This window comes from Bombina bombina, chromosome 10 (assembly GCF_027579735.1).
Source record: "Bombina bombina isolate aBomBom1 chromosome 10, aBomBom1.pri, whole genome shotgun sequence".
Lineage (NCBI taxonomy): Eukaryota > Metazoa > Chordata > Amphibia > Anura > Bombinatoridae > Bombina > Bombina bombina.
In genome coordinates, this window is record NC_069508.1 from 28821847 (window position 1) to 28835931 (window position 14085).

At 36.2% G+C, this 14085-nt stretch overlaps 1 protein-coding gene across 1 annotated transcript in view; it reads left to right on the forward strand.

Annotated features, from left to right (window-relative positions):
• Window positions 1–14085, forward strand: part of LOC128641119 (calcium-activated chloride channel regulator 1-like) — a 94195-nt gene that overhangs the window by 13917 nt on the left and 66193 nt on the right. Inside the window, exons 2-4 of the mRNA XM_053693690.1 lie at window positions 1427–1567; window positions 4408–4555; window positions 8617–8725. Of these exons, the coding sequence (XP_053549665.1) occupies window positions 1427–1567; window positions 4408–4555; window positions 8617–8725 (398 nt within the window). The remainder of the gene's footprint in view (window positions 1–1426; window positions 1568–4407; window positions 4556–8616; window positions 8726–14085) is intronic.

The following is a 14085-nucleotide window of genomic DNA, read 5'->3' on the forward strand; positions in this document are numbered from 1 at the left end:
CATGCCCCCTCCTTCACCATTATACACTCTGTAATTAGGTCTTGAAGGGGGAGTCATATCAGAAAATGAGGAGGTTAAGAGTGGGATCTACAATTAGAACAAAAATTACAGACAGGTCAATGTCTGCTTGGACCTTGATGGACTAGTCCCAATATTTGAACTATTGAGTTCATCACTTTAATGTATCAATCTCATTAACCATTCTGGATACAGTAAATAAAGCACTGAAACCAGCCTTTCTTGCAGCCCCTGGACCAGTACATAGATTTGCATAATAAACAAATACATGATAACAAGACAACTATAAATGAGCAGTAGATGTTTTTTTGACCAATTTCAGTTATGTCTATTTCCACTCCTCCTGTATCATGTGACAGCCATCAGCCAATCACAAATTAAATTCTTTGAATTCTTGCACATGCTCAGTAGGAGCTGGTAACTCAAAGGAGCAGAGAAAAGAGAGGCGCCTTATGGGACAGTATCGTTGTGCAGCGACATAGAGACAGGAGACAGCACACACTATGAGTCAGGGTACTCACAAGGATTTTGGCATAAACGTATGCCTCACTAAGCAGGACGGAACCTTAGTCGCCCGCCAGACAGATCAATGGGAAGAGGTATCCGGAACTCCAGGGTCCAATCCGCAGCTACAGGAGGTAGAGGCATCAGAGGAACAGATTGTCCGTGATAAGACCAATTGCTATGAGCTCCCATTTACAAAAGAAATGATGTAGAACTCCATGATAGTGAAATCAAGCAAAACAACTTTGAAAAATTGTTATCATCTAAAGATTTTCTTAGTTGGAAACTGTGTGAAATATCAAGCACTTGAGATCAAATCTGTATAGCAGTTCCTTGGATCACCTGAGTAGAATGTTTCAGGTGATCCAAGGAACTGCTATACAGATTTGATCTCAAGTTAGATATATAGATAATAAATAGATAGATAGATAGATAGATGATAGATAGATAGATAGATAGATAGATAGATAGATAGACAGACAGACAGATAGATAGATATATAGATAATAAATAGATGATAGATAGATAGATATTAGATTGATTATCAACAAATAAAACATATATATAAGGGCTCTTTGAAGAATAGGGCTCTCCAGGGTGTTTATTTAACACTAAGGTAATTTAAAGGATACAGATTAATATGGACAAATTTCATCAGTATTTATTTGCTTTCTTTAAATTTCATGGCGCATTCATTTGGATATTTGTTTCATTAACGGGTTTGCATTAGTAACAAACCCTATGTCTAGTAAATAGAGTTTGTATTTGAAATCTATAAAAGTTGCTTTTAATCCTTTTAGATAAATTCAGCGTTTGAAATCTAAAAAAATACCAACTGCTTTATTGTGTTTACAATGTCCCACTTAATATATTTTTCTGTATCAATTTGTCTCAATAATTCTAGAGCATGGTGACAGCAGCTTCTCCATATATGCTGCAGGCGACTAAGAACAGAGTTTTCATAAGGAGCACAAACATTTTAATCCCAAATACATGGGCAGAGAACAGCAAATATGGAAGACCTAAGCGAGAGTCGTATGACAAGGTAAGGCTTAAGGATCAAGCTGTGCAATTAGAATAGATTGCCAGTAGCAGGTGCATAACTGTCAGTGTAAAGTGTTTTATGTGGAGGTTATCTATCATCTATCTATCTATTTATCTATCTATCTGTCTGACTGTCTGACTTTCTGTCATCTATCTATTATCTATCTATTATTTATCTGTCTATCTATCTATCTATCTATCTATCATCTATCTGTCTGTCTATCATCTATATGTCTATCTATCTATCTATCTATCTATCTATTTATCTATCTATCTGTCTGACTGTCTGACTTTCTGTCATCTATCTATTATCTATTATTTATCTGTCTATCTATCTATCTATCTATCTATCTATCTATCTATCTATCATCTATCTGTCTGTCTATCATCTATATGTCTATCTATCTATCTATCTATTTATCTATCTATCTGTCTGACTGTCTGACTTTCTGTCATCTATCTATTATCTATCTATTATTTATCTGTCTATCTATCTATCATCTATCTGTCTATCATCTATATGTCTATCTATCTATCTATCTATCTATCTATCTATCTATCTATCTATATATCTATCTACAGTGAGGAAAATATTATTTGATCCCCTGCTGATTTTGCATGTTTGCAAACTGACAAAGAAATGATCAGTCTATAAAATAATGGTAGGTTTATTTGAACAGTGAGAGACAAAATAACAACAAAAAAATCCAGAAAAACACATTTCAAAAAAGTTATAAATTGATTTGCATTTTAATGAGTGAAATAAGTATTTGACCCCTTTGGTGGCAAAACACTTGATGGCAATCACAGAGGTCAGACATTTCTTGCAGTTGGCCACCAGGTTTGCACACTTCTCAGAAGGGATTTTGTCCCACTCCTCTTTGTAGAGCCTCTCCATGTCATTAAGGTTTCAAGGCTGAAGTTTGGCAACTCGAACCTTCAGCTCCCTCCACAGATTTTCTATGGGATTAAGTTTTTGAGACTAGCTAGGCCACTCCAGGACTTTAATGTGTTTCTTCTTGAGCCACTACTTTGTTGCCTTGGCCGTGTGTTTTGGGTCATTGTCATGCTGGAATACCCATCCACCCATTTTCAATGCCCTAGCTGAGGGATGGAGGTTCTAACCAAAGATTTGACGGTACATGGATCTGTCCATTGTCCATTTGATGCAGTGAAGTTGACCTGTCCCCTTAGCAGAAAAACACCCCCAGAGTATAATGTTTTCACCTCCATGTTTGATGGTGGGGATAGTGTTCTTGGGGTCGTAGGCAGCATTCCTCCTCCTCCAAACAAGGCAAGTTGAGTTGATGCCAAAGAGCTTGATTTTTGTCTCATCTGACCACAACACTTTCACCAAGTTCTCCTCTGAATCATTCAGATGTTCATTGGCAAACTTCAGACAGACCCGTACATATGCTTTCTTAAGCAGGGGGACCTTGCAGGCGCTGCAGGATTTCAGTTGCTGCGTAGCGTCTTACCAATTGTTTTCTTAGTGACTATGGTCTCATGATCATTGAAACTCCATGAGGTGAGATCTTGCATGGAGCCCCAGACCGAGGGAGATTAACAGTTATTTTGTGGTTCTTCTATTTGCGAATAATCGCACCAACTCTTGTCACCTTCTCACCAAGCTGCTTGGCGATGGTCTTGTAGCCCATACCAGCCTTGTGTAGGTCTACAATCTTGTCCCTGACATCCTTGGACAGCTCTTTGTTCTTGGCCATGGTGGAGAGTGGACAGGTGTGGACAGGTGTCTTTTATACAGGTAACAAGCTGAGATTAAGAGCTCTCCCTTTAAGAGAGTGCTCCTAATCTCAGCTCGTTACCTGTATAAAAGACACTTGGGAGCCAAAAATCTTCCTACTTGATAGGGGATCAAATACTTATTTCACTCATTAAAATGCAAATCAATTTATAACTTTTTTTTTTTTAAAAAAAAACGTTTTTCTGGATTTTGTTATTTTGTCTCTCACTGTTCAAATAAACCTACCATTAAAATTATAGACTGATCTACAAAATCTACAAAATCAGCAGGGGATCAAATAATGTTTTCCCTCCCTGTATCTATCTATAATGTCTTTCTATCTAATATGTCTGTCTGTCTATCAAATCTTTCTGTCTTTCTTTCTTTCTTTCTTTCTCTTTTTCTTCTTTCTTTCTTTCTTTCTTTCTTTCTTTCTCTCTATCTATCTATCTATCTATACTTGAACTATGAGTTAGTTAAAACTTACATCATGCATATGAAAGAGCATTATTTTAAGATGTTAAAAATATTTTTGCACTTTTAGCTGCACTACGTGGAATAGGTTACTTTAAAGGGACAGTCTACACTAAAATGGTTATTGTTTAAAAAGATAGATTATGCCTTTACTACCCATTCCCCAGTTTGCACAACCAACACAATTATATTAATATACTTTATAACATGTAAACCTCTAAATGTCTGCCTGTTTCTAAGCCACTATAGACAGCCTCTTATCACATGCTTTTTTATTTGCTTCTCACAACGGGAAGCTGATAGTTCATGTGAGCCATATAGATAATGTTGTGCTCACGCCCGGGGAGTTATTAAAGAGTCAGCACAACACAGCACTAAATGCAAGTCAATAGATAATAAATAAAAAAGTCATGTGATCAGGGGGCTGTTAGAAGATGCTTATACAAGGTAATCACAGAGATAAAAAGTATATTAATATAACTGTTGGTTATGCAAAACTGGGGAATGGATAATAAAGGGATTATCTATCTTTTAAAACAACAATTCTATTGTAGACTGTTCCTTTAAGTCTGTTTACATGTAAATTGCTCCTGAGCACACTGTCAGCTGGTTGTCTCTTGTAGGCTGATGTTATCATTGCTGACCCTTCTCTGCTTGGGGATGATCCATATACAGTGCAATATGGCGGCTGTGGAGAACCAGGAAAATACATACATCTTACCCCCAACTTTTTACTGAATGATAAACTGCTACAACATTATGGAGCTCGAGGTAATGAAATTAATATCTCTTGTTTTTATTTTATACTTTAATATATTACACTATTTTAAGACGCTATATACAAAGACTTTCTTGAACTTTAAAAGGACATAGATATATCACACGAGAAAAACAAATTGCCATTTGTAAGACTAGTAACCCTGCACCTCTGGGTCATACAACTACTGCTGATGATTGGATATGCAGCAACTTTTGTTCAGGACTAGCAGTGCTCTGTGGGCCCGGAAGGAACTTCTACTATGTGTGTAACAACTGTACAGGGGTTAAACAAATAGAGGTTGAGGGTACCTTGTCTTATAATTTCATGCTCTAATGAATTAGAACATGGTCTTTTTTCAACTATAATGGCTGTTAAGGAATTAGACATTTTCATATATATCTACATCTATCTATCTATCTATCTATCTATCTACCAAAAAAGAAGTGCATTCTCAGGAACGAATACCAGCTCAATATTTTGTTAGCAATTTACATCTTGGGTGCAGCTTCTTTTATCTCAACAATGCTTTTCATAGAGAAGAACTTTCCCAAAGTATATTTCTGATCCCTCTTAATAAGGTCAGTCCAGCCCCGAAATACCAGGCAATCCATCTATGAACAAGGAACATGGCAACCCCAGACCATCGATTTGGCCTTCATTGGGCTTCGTTAGTGAGGAGTCCACATCTGGTTTCCCCTTTTCCCTTAGGGAAACTAAATACATACAGAAAGAGAAGTGCACTCTCCATAGAACTAGCTTGTTCTTTGGCGATTTACCACCGGGTGCAGCTTTATATATATATATACATTTATATTTATATACATATAACCAAACACGTACTGTTAGTAGGAGTAACTTCCCAATTAGACTTCTCACCTGTAGTCGGCCGGTGTGTAGAAAACTACAGTATTGGCTCAATGGAGAGTGGGGGAGAGTATAAGCACATATGCAGCAGTAAAGCGTCTGTCCTACACGTAAGTAAAGGCAAATAAAATCCAAAAAACTAAATCCGTTAAGGAAAAATCCAAGCAGCACATATAATAAAAAACTAGAAAGCAGTGTCGGCAGGTAGTCTCACACAGACACGTTTTGTGCGCATGAGAACTTGATCACTGCATACAGGACTACCTGTCAGTACCTTCATTTATATTACAGATTTATAGGCATATACATTGCTGAAGCATTTTCAATTCCATATATATAAAAAAACTGCTTCTTAACATTGCTCCATAAGATAACAGTCCTTAAAGTTTCACTTTGGGGCCTATTTATTACAGTGCGAGCGGACATATGATATGATGTAGCATTAATAATTGCACAAGCAGTTCTTGTGATAATCAAAACCAGAACCACAAGACTATCATGGCCAGCACTGATTATGATACTAAATAAATTTAACCCCAGCAGTTAAAACAGATGTCACCCAGGAAAAAGTAACTGATCTACTCGCACACATAATCATAATACAATAAACATAAAAATGTATTGTTACTACACAACCACTACAGAACAAATAACAGTTGTTTGACCGGTCACAGAATAATACATTTAATTTATAAGAGAAACAGCACCATCCCGGGAGGTGTAATTAATCCAAAATGTCCCAAGAAAGAATAGTTATAAGACCCATCCATGGTATTGGGATACTGTAACTTGCAGAGCATATAGCTCAGAATATCCTTAGAAAGAATAAATGTAGCAGAATGCCGTTCTCTAATGAAGTAAAGCTGTGTGTCAGAGGGAGCAATTGTCTTCCTGAGGCCCTTGTATATGTGTAATAGGTCCACAGAACCTTCTCAGAAATTCAAATATGGCAAACAGTATAACCTTCCCAGGGGTGGTGATATAGGTGAAGTCCCCAAATTTAATACAGAGTGATCCACGGATACCCGTATCAGGTATTACTTCATACCTGACCCATCCTTAGAGGGTCCACACTGATCCTTGTTTCGTTTCTATATGGAGAGATGGCTTCTACTTGGCTCACAAGTATAGAAAGTAAAGTACTTAAGCACTCACCCCTGTGGTTCTAATCGTATCACAGCCGAAGTAGATACAGGGACCGAATAGCTACAACCTCATGACCGGTGCTTGAAAAACAACTGCCAGGCAAAAAACGGGGGTGCAGCTGTGACCCCCTGTTGTCAGTAGAACTCCTGCTGCTACGCGTTTCACCCGCACTTCAGAAAACTCACTCGTGCTTCATCTGGCCTGTGTACTTCAAAATGATAGGTCAAAGCCTTTTTATTCATGTCATTATATGTGACGTGAGGGGTGAAATAACTTTATTTGTATACAGTGTTACTGTGGTCTTGGTATCAACAAGCAACTATGTTGCACTAAATGCAAAAATGTATTTTTCATATTTGTAGCGAGTTAGATAAATAGCATTTTTTTTTAAAAAACAACAAAAACTAAATGTTATTACTGTTACTATGAACTTTAAAACAATTTCATAGGATTATCCTTAAACGATTCTACAATGATGACTGGCTTCAAATAATCACAACATTAACTGTACATATTCATAAGGTAATATTGCACATGAGTATATGGATTTATATCTTGACAATACGAGGAACGATTTGGTTATTCCAGACTAGTAGTGGTGGATTATTTGTGTTACGATAACCAAAGTCAAAAGATTTTTTTTATTTATTTAGTTGACTAATAGTTAGTAATGTACTAGAAAACCATTAATCCATACATATTGACACTTTTGTCTGGGTTTTATAGTACAAGGATGGTAATATAGAAATAAATCAAACATAAAAATAAAAAAATAAAAAATAATAATAATAAAAATAAGGCTCAAACACCAAAAAGAAAAAAGTGAAAAAAGAAAAAAATAATACATATATATACATAATATCATAGAAAAGGAGCATAGTTAATCTTCTTATTTAGACCACAAGGGGTTAAGGCTCTCAAATTAAAAATCCATATGCATTATTTTTGCAGTAAAAGTCTATCTATATCACCTCCTCTTCCCTTTAAATCAACTTTTTCCAAACCCATAAATCTTAACTCATTTTTATTGCTCTGATGAAAGTTTTGAAAATGATGTGCCACATTGCTAGTTTCAATTTTATTGTCTATATCTCTGTTATGTTCTTTAATGCGTTCTTTTAGCTCTCTATAGGTTTTTCCTATATAATACATGGGACAATTGCAGAATACTATATAAACTACTCCTTCCGATTTACAGTTAATTTTACCAACAATCTTATGAGTTTGTCCCATTTGTCTACAAAATTGGCTCCTTGTTACATATTCTTACATACTGAGAATCTTCTGCATTTTACTTTGCGCTCCTTTTGTGTTATTTGTCTAAGACAGTTTTGTCCTTTTTTAGTATAGTTGCTAGATACCAAATTTTCTTTTAGATTTGGTGCCTTTCCAGGGGTCATGAGAGGTCAATCCCCTACTATTTGCTTTATGTCACTATCTAAGGTTAAAACATCAAAATGTTTCTGCATGATTGCTCTGATGTTGTTCAATTTATTGTTGAATTGGCTAATAAATCTTATAACTGGTTCTTAAGGGGTTAACTTATCATTGTATAGTAACTCATCTCTATTACTTTGTTTTGCTGACCAGTATGCTTTTTTTGAGATTAGCCTGAGAGTAACCTCTTTTTACAAACCTGTCTCTTAGATTCTTTGCCTCCAATTTGAAAATAGACAATTCGGAGCTCCTATGTCTTAAATATTGATCTTTGGTATATTTTTTATAAGTGATTGAGGATGGTGGCTATCTGCCATCAGAAGGGAATTACCAGCTGTAGGTTTCCTATAGGTGCTAGTTACAAGTTTATTATTGATTATTCTGATTGTTAAATCCAAAATATCAATCATTTTGTTACTTAAAGTATAAGTAAATTTAAGGTTTAAATCATTTTTGTTGAGATTAATCATGAAGGTATCTAGTTCCTTTTCTGTACCTTGCCATAAGATGAAGATATCATCTATGAATCTTAGCCATAGATCTAAACAGCCATAGATCTATAGTACTTTTATTCAGCATTGATTAATATAATCCTTATGTGTCCAAATATTACTTATTTCTGCAGAAAGAGTGTTTGTCCATGAATGGGCTCATCTTCGCTGGGGAGTTTTTGATGAATATAACTATAATGAGCCGTATTATTTTTCTGGAGAACGTAAAAATGAAGCGACAAGGTAAAGTAGATGTTTGTTTTTTTAATATGTGTAACAAATTATACATTAGCTTATTATTAAATACAGATAATTAAATAAATAAATAAATCATTAAAAAATTATTTAATAAAATAAGTATGTTTTTTTAGTGGTCCAATTAATATACCTGGACCTCTATGTTTAGTCACAAGCATTAACATGTGCAAAGATAAAGGTGTTGATAGAGCCTGAAAGTTATGATAAATAAACAAAGGTAAGTAAAGTACTTTCTGTGTGTATGTATATACAGTATGTGTATGAGGGTGTGTATGTATGTTATATTTGTGTGTGTGTGTATGTTATGTTTGTTATATTTGTGTATGTATGTTATGTTTGTGTATGTTTGTATATGTGTATGTGTGTGTATGTTATGTTTGTTATATTTGTGTATGTATGTATGTTATATTTGTGTATGTTTGTATATGTGTATGTGTATGTGTGTGTATGTTATATTTGTGTATGTGTGTATGTTATGTTTGTTATATTTGTGTATGTATGTATGTTATGTTTGTGTATGTTTGTATATGTGTATGTGTGTGTATGTTATATATGTGTGTGTGTGTATGTTATGTTTGTGTGTGTTTGTATATGTGTATATGTGTGTGTGTATGTTATATGTGTGTATGTATGTTATGTTTGTTTGTTTGTGTGTGTATATATTCATGTGTGTGTGTATATATGTGTATGAGGGTGTATGTGTGTGTATGTTATGGTGTGTGTATATGTGCATGTGTGTGTGTATATGTGTATGAGGGTGTGTATGTATGTTATGTTTGCGCGTGTGTGTATATGTTTATGTGTCTGTGTGTATATATGTGTATGAGGGTGTATGTTATGTTTGTGTGTGTGTATGTCTATATATGTGTATGAGGGTGTGTATGTATGTTATATTTGTGTGTGTGTATGCATGTTATATTTGTGTGTGTATGTATGTTAATAATGTTATGTTTGTGTGTGTGTGTGTGTATACAGTATATGTGTATGAGGGTGTGTGTGTATGTATGCTTATGTGTGTGTAAATGTGCATGTGTGTGAGTTTATATATGTTTATGAGGGTGTGTGTTTGTTATGTTTGTATATGTGCATGTGTGTGTGTGTGTGTTTTTCAAATGCTTAGACCTAAGAATGGATTTGCAAATTTGGCTTAAATATGCATTTACAGGGGGGCAAAAAAGTATTTAGTCAGCCACCAATTGTGCAAGTTCTCCCACTTAAGAAGATGAGAGAGGCCTGTAATTTTCATCATAGGTATACCTCAACTATGAGAGACAAAATGTGGAAACAAATCCAGACAATCACATTGTCTGATTTGGAAAGAATGTATTTGCAAATTATGGTGGAAAATAAGTATTTGGTCAATATCAAAAGTTCATCTCAATACTTTGTTATATATCCTTTGTTGGCAATGACAGAGGTCAAACGTTTTCTGTAAGTCTTCCCAAGGTTGTCACACACTGTTGCTGGTATGTTGGCCCATTCCTGCATGCAGATCTCCTCTAGAGCAGTGATGCTTTGGGGCTGTCGCTGGGCAACACGGACTTTCAACTCCCTCCAAAGGTTTTCTATGGGGTTGAGATCTGGAGACTGGCTAGGCCACTCCAGGACCTTGAAATGCTTCTTATGAAGCCACTCCTTTGTTGCCCGGGCGGTGTGTTTGGGATCATTGTCATGCTGAAAGACCCAGCCACATTTCATCTTCAATGCCCTTGCTGATGGAAGGAGGTTTGCACTCAAAATCTCACGATACATGGCCCCATTCATTCTTTCATGTACACGGATCAGTCGTCCTATTCCCTTTGCAGAGAAACAGCCCCAAAGCATGATGTTGCCACCCCCATGCTTCACAGTAGGTATGGTGTTCTTTGGTTGCAACTCAGCATTCTCCCTCCTCCAAACACGACGAGTTGTGTTTCTACCAAACAGTTCTACTTTGGTTTCATCTGACCATATGACATTCTCCCAATCCACTTCTGGATCATCCAAATGCTCTCTAGCAAACTTCAGAAGGGCCCGGACATGTACTGGCTTAAGCAGGGGGACACGTCTGGCACTGCAGGATCTGAGCCCCTGGCGGCGTAGTGTATTACTGATGGCAGCCTTTGTTACGTTGGTCCCAGCTCTCTGCAGGTCATTCACTAGGTCCCCCCGTGTGGTTCTGGGATGTTTGCTCACCGTTCTTGTGATCATTTTGACCCCACGGGGTGAGACCTTGCGTGGAGCCCCAGATCGAGGGAGATTATCAGTGGTCTTGTATGTCTTCCATTTTCTAATTATTGCTCCCACAGTTGATTTCTTCACACCAAGCTGCTTGCCTATTGCAGATTCAGTCTTCCCAGTCTGGTGCAGGTCTACAATTTTGTTTCTGGTGTCCTTCAACAGCTCTTTGGTCTTCACCATAGTGGAGTTTGGAGTGTGACTGTTTGAGGTTGTGGACAGGTGTCTTTTATACTGATAACAAGTTCAAACAGGTGCCATTAATACAGGTAATGAGTGGAGGACAGAGGAGCCTCTCAAAGAAGAAGATACAGGTCTGTGAGAGCCAGAAATCTTGCTTGTTTGTAGGTGACCAAATACTTAATTTCCACCATAATATGCAAATAAATTCATTCCAAATCAGACAATGTGATTGTCTTTATTTGTTTCCACATTTTGTCTCTCATAGTTGAGGTATACCTATGATGAAAATTACAGGCCTCTCTCATCTTCTTAAGTGGGAGAACTTGCACAATTGGTGGCTGACTAAATACTTTTTTGCCTCACTGTAATCCTGATTACTATTAAAATTTCAAAAAAAATTAGTTCCATTCGTTTTTTATTATATTTTTAAATGGGTATAGGATAAAATTTAAACTGCATCCAAAACTGGTCTTCATGAAAATCAGCTGGGAGATGAATGCTAAGGTATTAGCTTGAGTACCAATTTATTACCCTTAGTTCCAAACATAAAAAGATTTCACTTGCATTAGTTTCCAATTTGCATACAAAAGAAAAATCATCCTGGACACAATTGTGGCTAATATTTAGTTATAGCTTTTTTTTAAAATAAATTTTGAAATTTTATCTCTTTCTGGACTGATATTGTATTCAGTTTTGATTTGAATATAGGCAGCTGAAAGATTTATTTTACAGATTCATCTGAGATAGGCATCATTTTGGGTGTTGGTTTGACAAGACCTGGCAAGATCAGACCAAACTAAATGCCTTCTTATGTTATTTTTTTAATCATCCACAGTTGACTTAGATGACCCGAAAAGTAAATTATTTCACTACAGAGAGGCTGGAATATCTAGCTTGAAAATAGGGAATGACGACACATAGACATTAGAGGCCTAAAATGAAAATAACTAATTCTAGTTCCACTACAGACATTATTTGTCTTTATAAATGCTAAAAGATCATTAAATACAGTAGCATTGCATAATCAACAATTGCATGATAAAAAGACAATGCAATAGAAGTTAGGTGAAATTTAAATTACCAGCAGATTTTTTTCTGAAAAATTTCAAAATTTACTTAAATTTGCCAGGCCCTTGTATCATGTGACAGCTATCAGCCAATCACAGACTCTACTTATACTTTGTGAACTTTTGCTCATGCTCATTAGAAGCTAGTGCTTCAGAATTTGTGCATATAAATAGACTGTGCTCAATTTGATAATGAAAGTCAATTGCAAAGTCTGTTAACACTCTATCTGAATCATAAAAGTTTAATATTGACTTTATGTTCCTTTAAAGGGATACTAACTCCATTTTTTTTAAACATTTGTGATTAAAATAGAGCATGCAATTTTAAGCAACTTTCTAATTTAATCCTATTATAATTTTTTCTTCTTTCTTTCCTTAGTATCTTTATTTGAATAGCAGGAATAAAAAATTAGGAGCCAGCCCATTTTAGGTTTAGCACCTGGGTAGCGCTTGCTGATTGGTGGCTAAACGTAGCCACCAAATCAGCAAGCACTATCCAGGGTGCTGAACCAAAAATGGTCCGTCTTCTAAGCTTTTATTCCTGCTTTTTCAAATAAAGATACGAAGAGAACAACGGAAAAGTGATAATATTAGAAAATTAGAAAGTTGCTTAAAATTGCATGCTCTATCTGAATCATAAAATACAAAATGTGGGTTTAGTGTCCCTTTAAGTCATGCATAAGAGTTCAGACTAACAGGTTCTAAAATTAAAATTAAATTCACAACTCAGTTTTGATTATATAAGAAATCAATAGCTCAGGAAAAAGAATTCTTCTGTCAGATGCTGGGTTCACAGAATCATGTTCAGAGGAATTAAACACATAGGCCTCTAGTTATCAAGCCGTCAACCTCAAATACGCTGCGTATTTGTGGCGAGGCTGATTCGCCTTAGTTATCAAGCCCTACACACCGGCAAAAGTAGAATTTAGTGACGTAAGCTTCGATCTGCCAGACTCAGTCCGACACAGATCGATTCTTACGTCACTACAGATGTTTCGAACACAAGTTCGGCACAATCTGACTACTTTTGCTAGTTATCAAAAAACTAGCAGGTACGCTCAGCATTTTTCAGGCCCAGCATACCAGGTTTTCAATCCGCCGCCCTGGAGGCGGCGGATCCCATAGGAATCAATGGGAGTCTGACCATAGCGAAAGTTCATGTTCGCTGCTGCCCGACATCCCATTGATTCCTATGGGAGCTGTCTACACCTAACACCCTAACATGTACCCCGAGTCTAAACACCCCTAATCTGTCCACCCTACACCGCCGCAACTAAATAAATGTATTACCCCCTAAACCGCCGCTCCCGGAGCCCACCGCCACTCTAATAAACTGATTAACCCCTAAACCGCCGCTCCCGGACCCCACCCCCACCTACATAATACCTAGTAACCCCTATCCTGCCCCCCTATACCGCCACCACCTATAATAAATGTATTAACCCCTATCCTGCCGCTCCCGGACCCCACCGCCACCTATATTAACCCCTAATCTGCCCCCCCTACACCGTCGCCACCTATAATAAATTTATTAAACCCTATCCTGCCCCCCCTATACTGCCGCCACTAAACCTAAGTCTAACCCTAACAACCCCTAACTTAAATATTAATTAAATACATCTAAATATTATAACTCTTATTAACTAAATTAATCCTATTTAAAACTAAATACTTACCTTTAAAATAAACCCTAATATAGCTATAAATCCTAAGATAGCTACAATATAATTATTATTTATATTGTAGCTATATTAGGGTTTATTTTAAAGGTAAGTATTTAGTTTTAAATAGGATTAATTTAGTTAATAAGAGTTATAATATTTAGATGTATTTAATTAATATTTAAGTTAGGGGGTGTTAGGGTTAGACTTAGGTTTA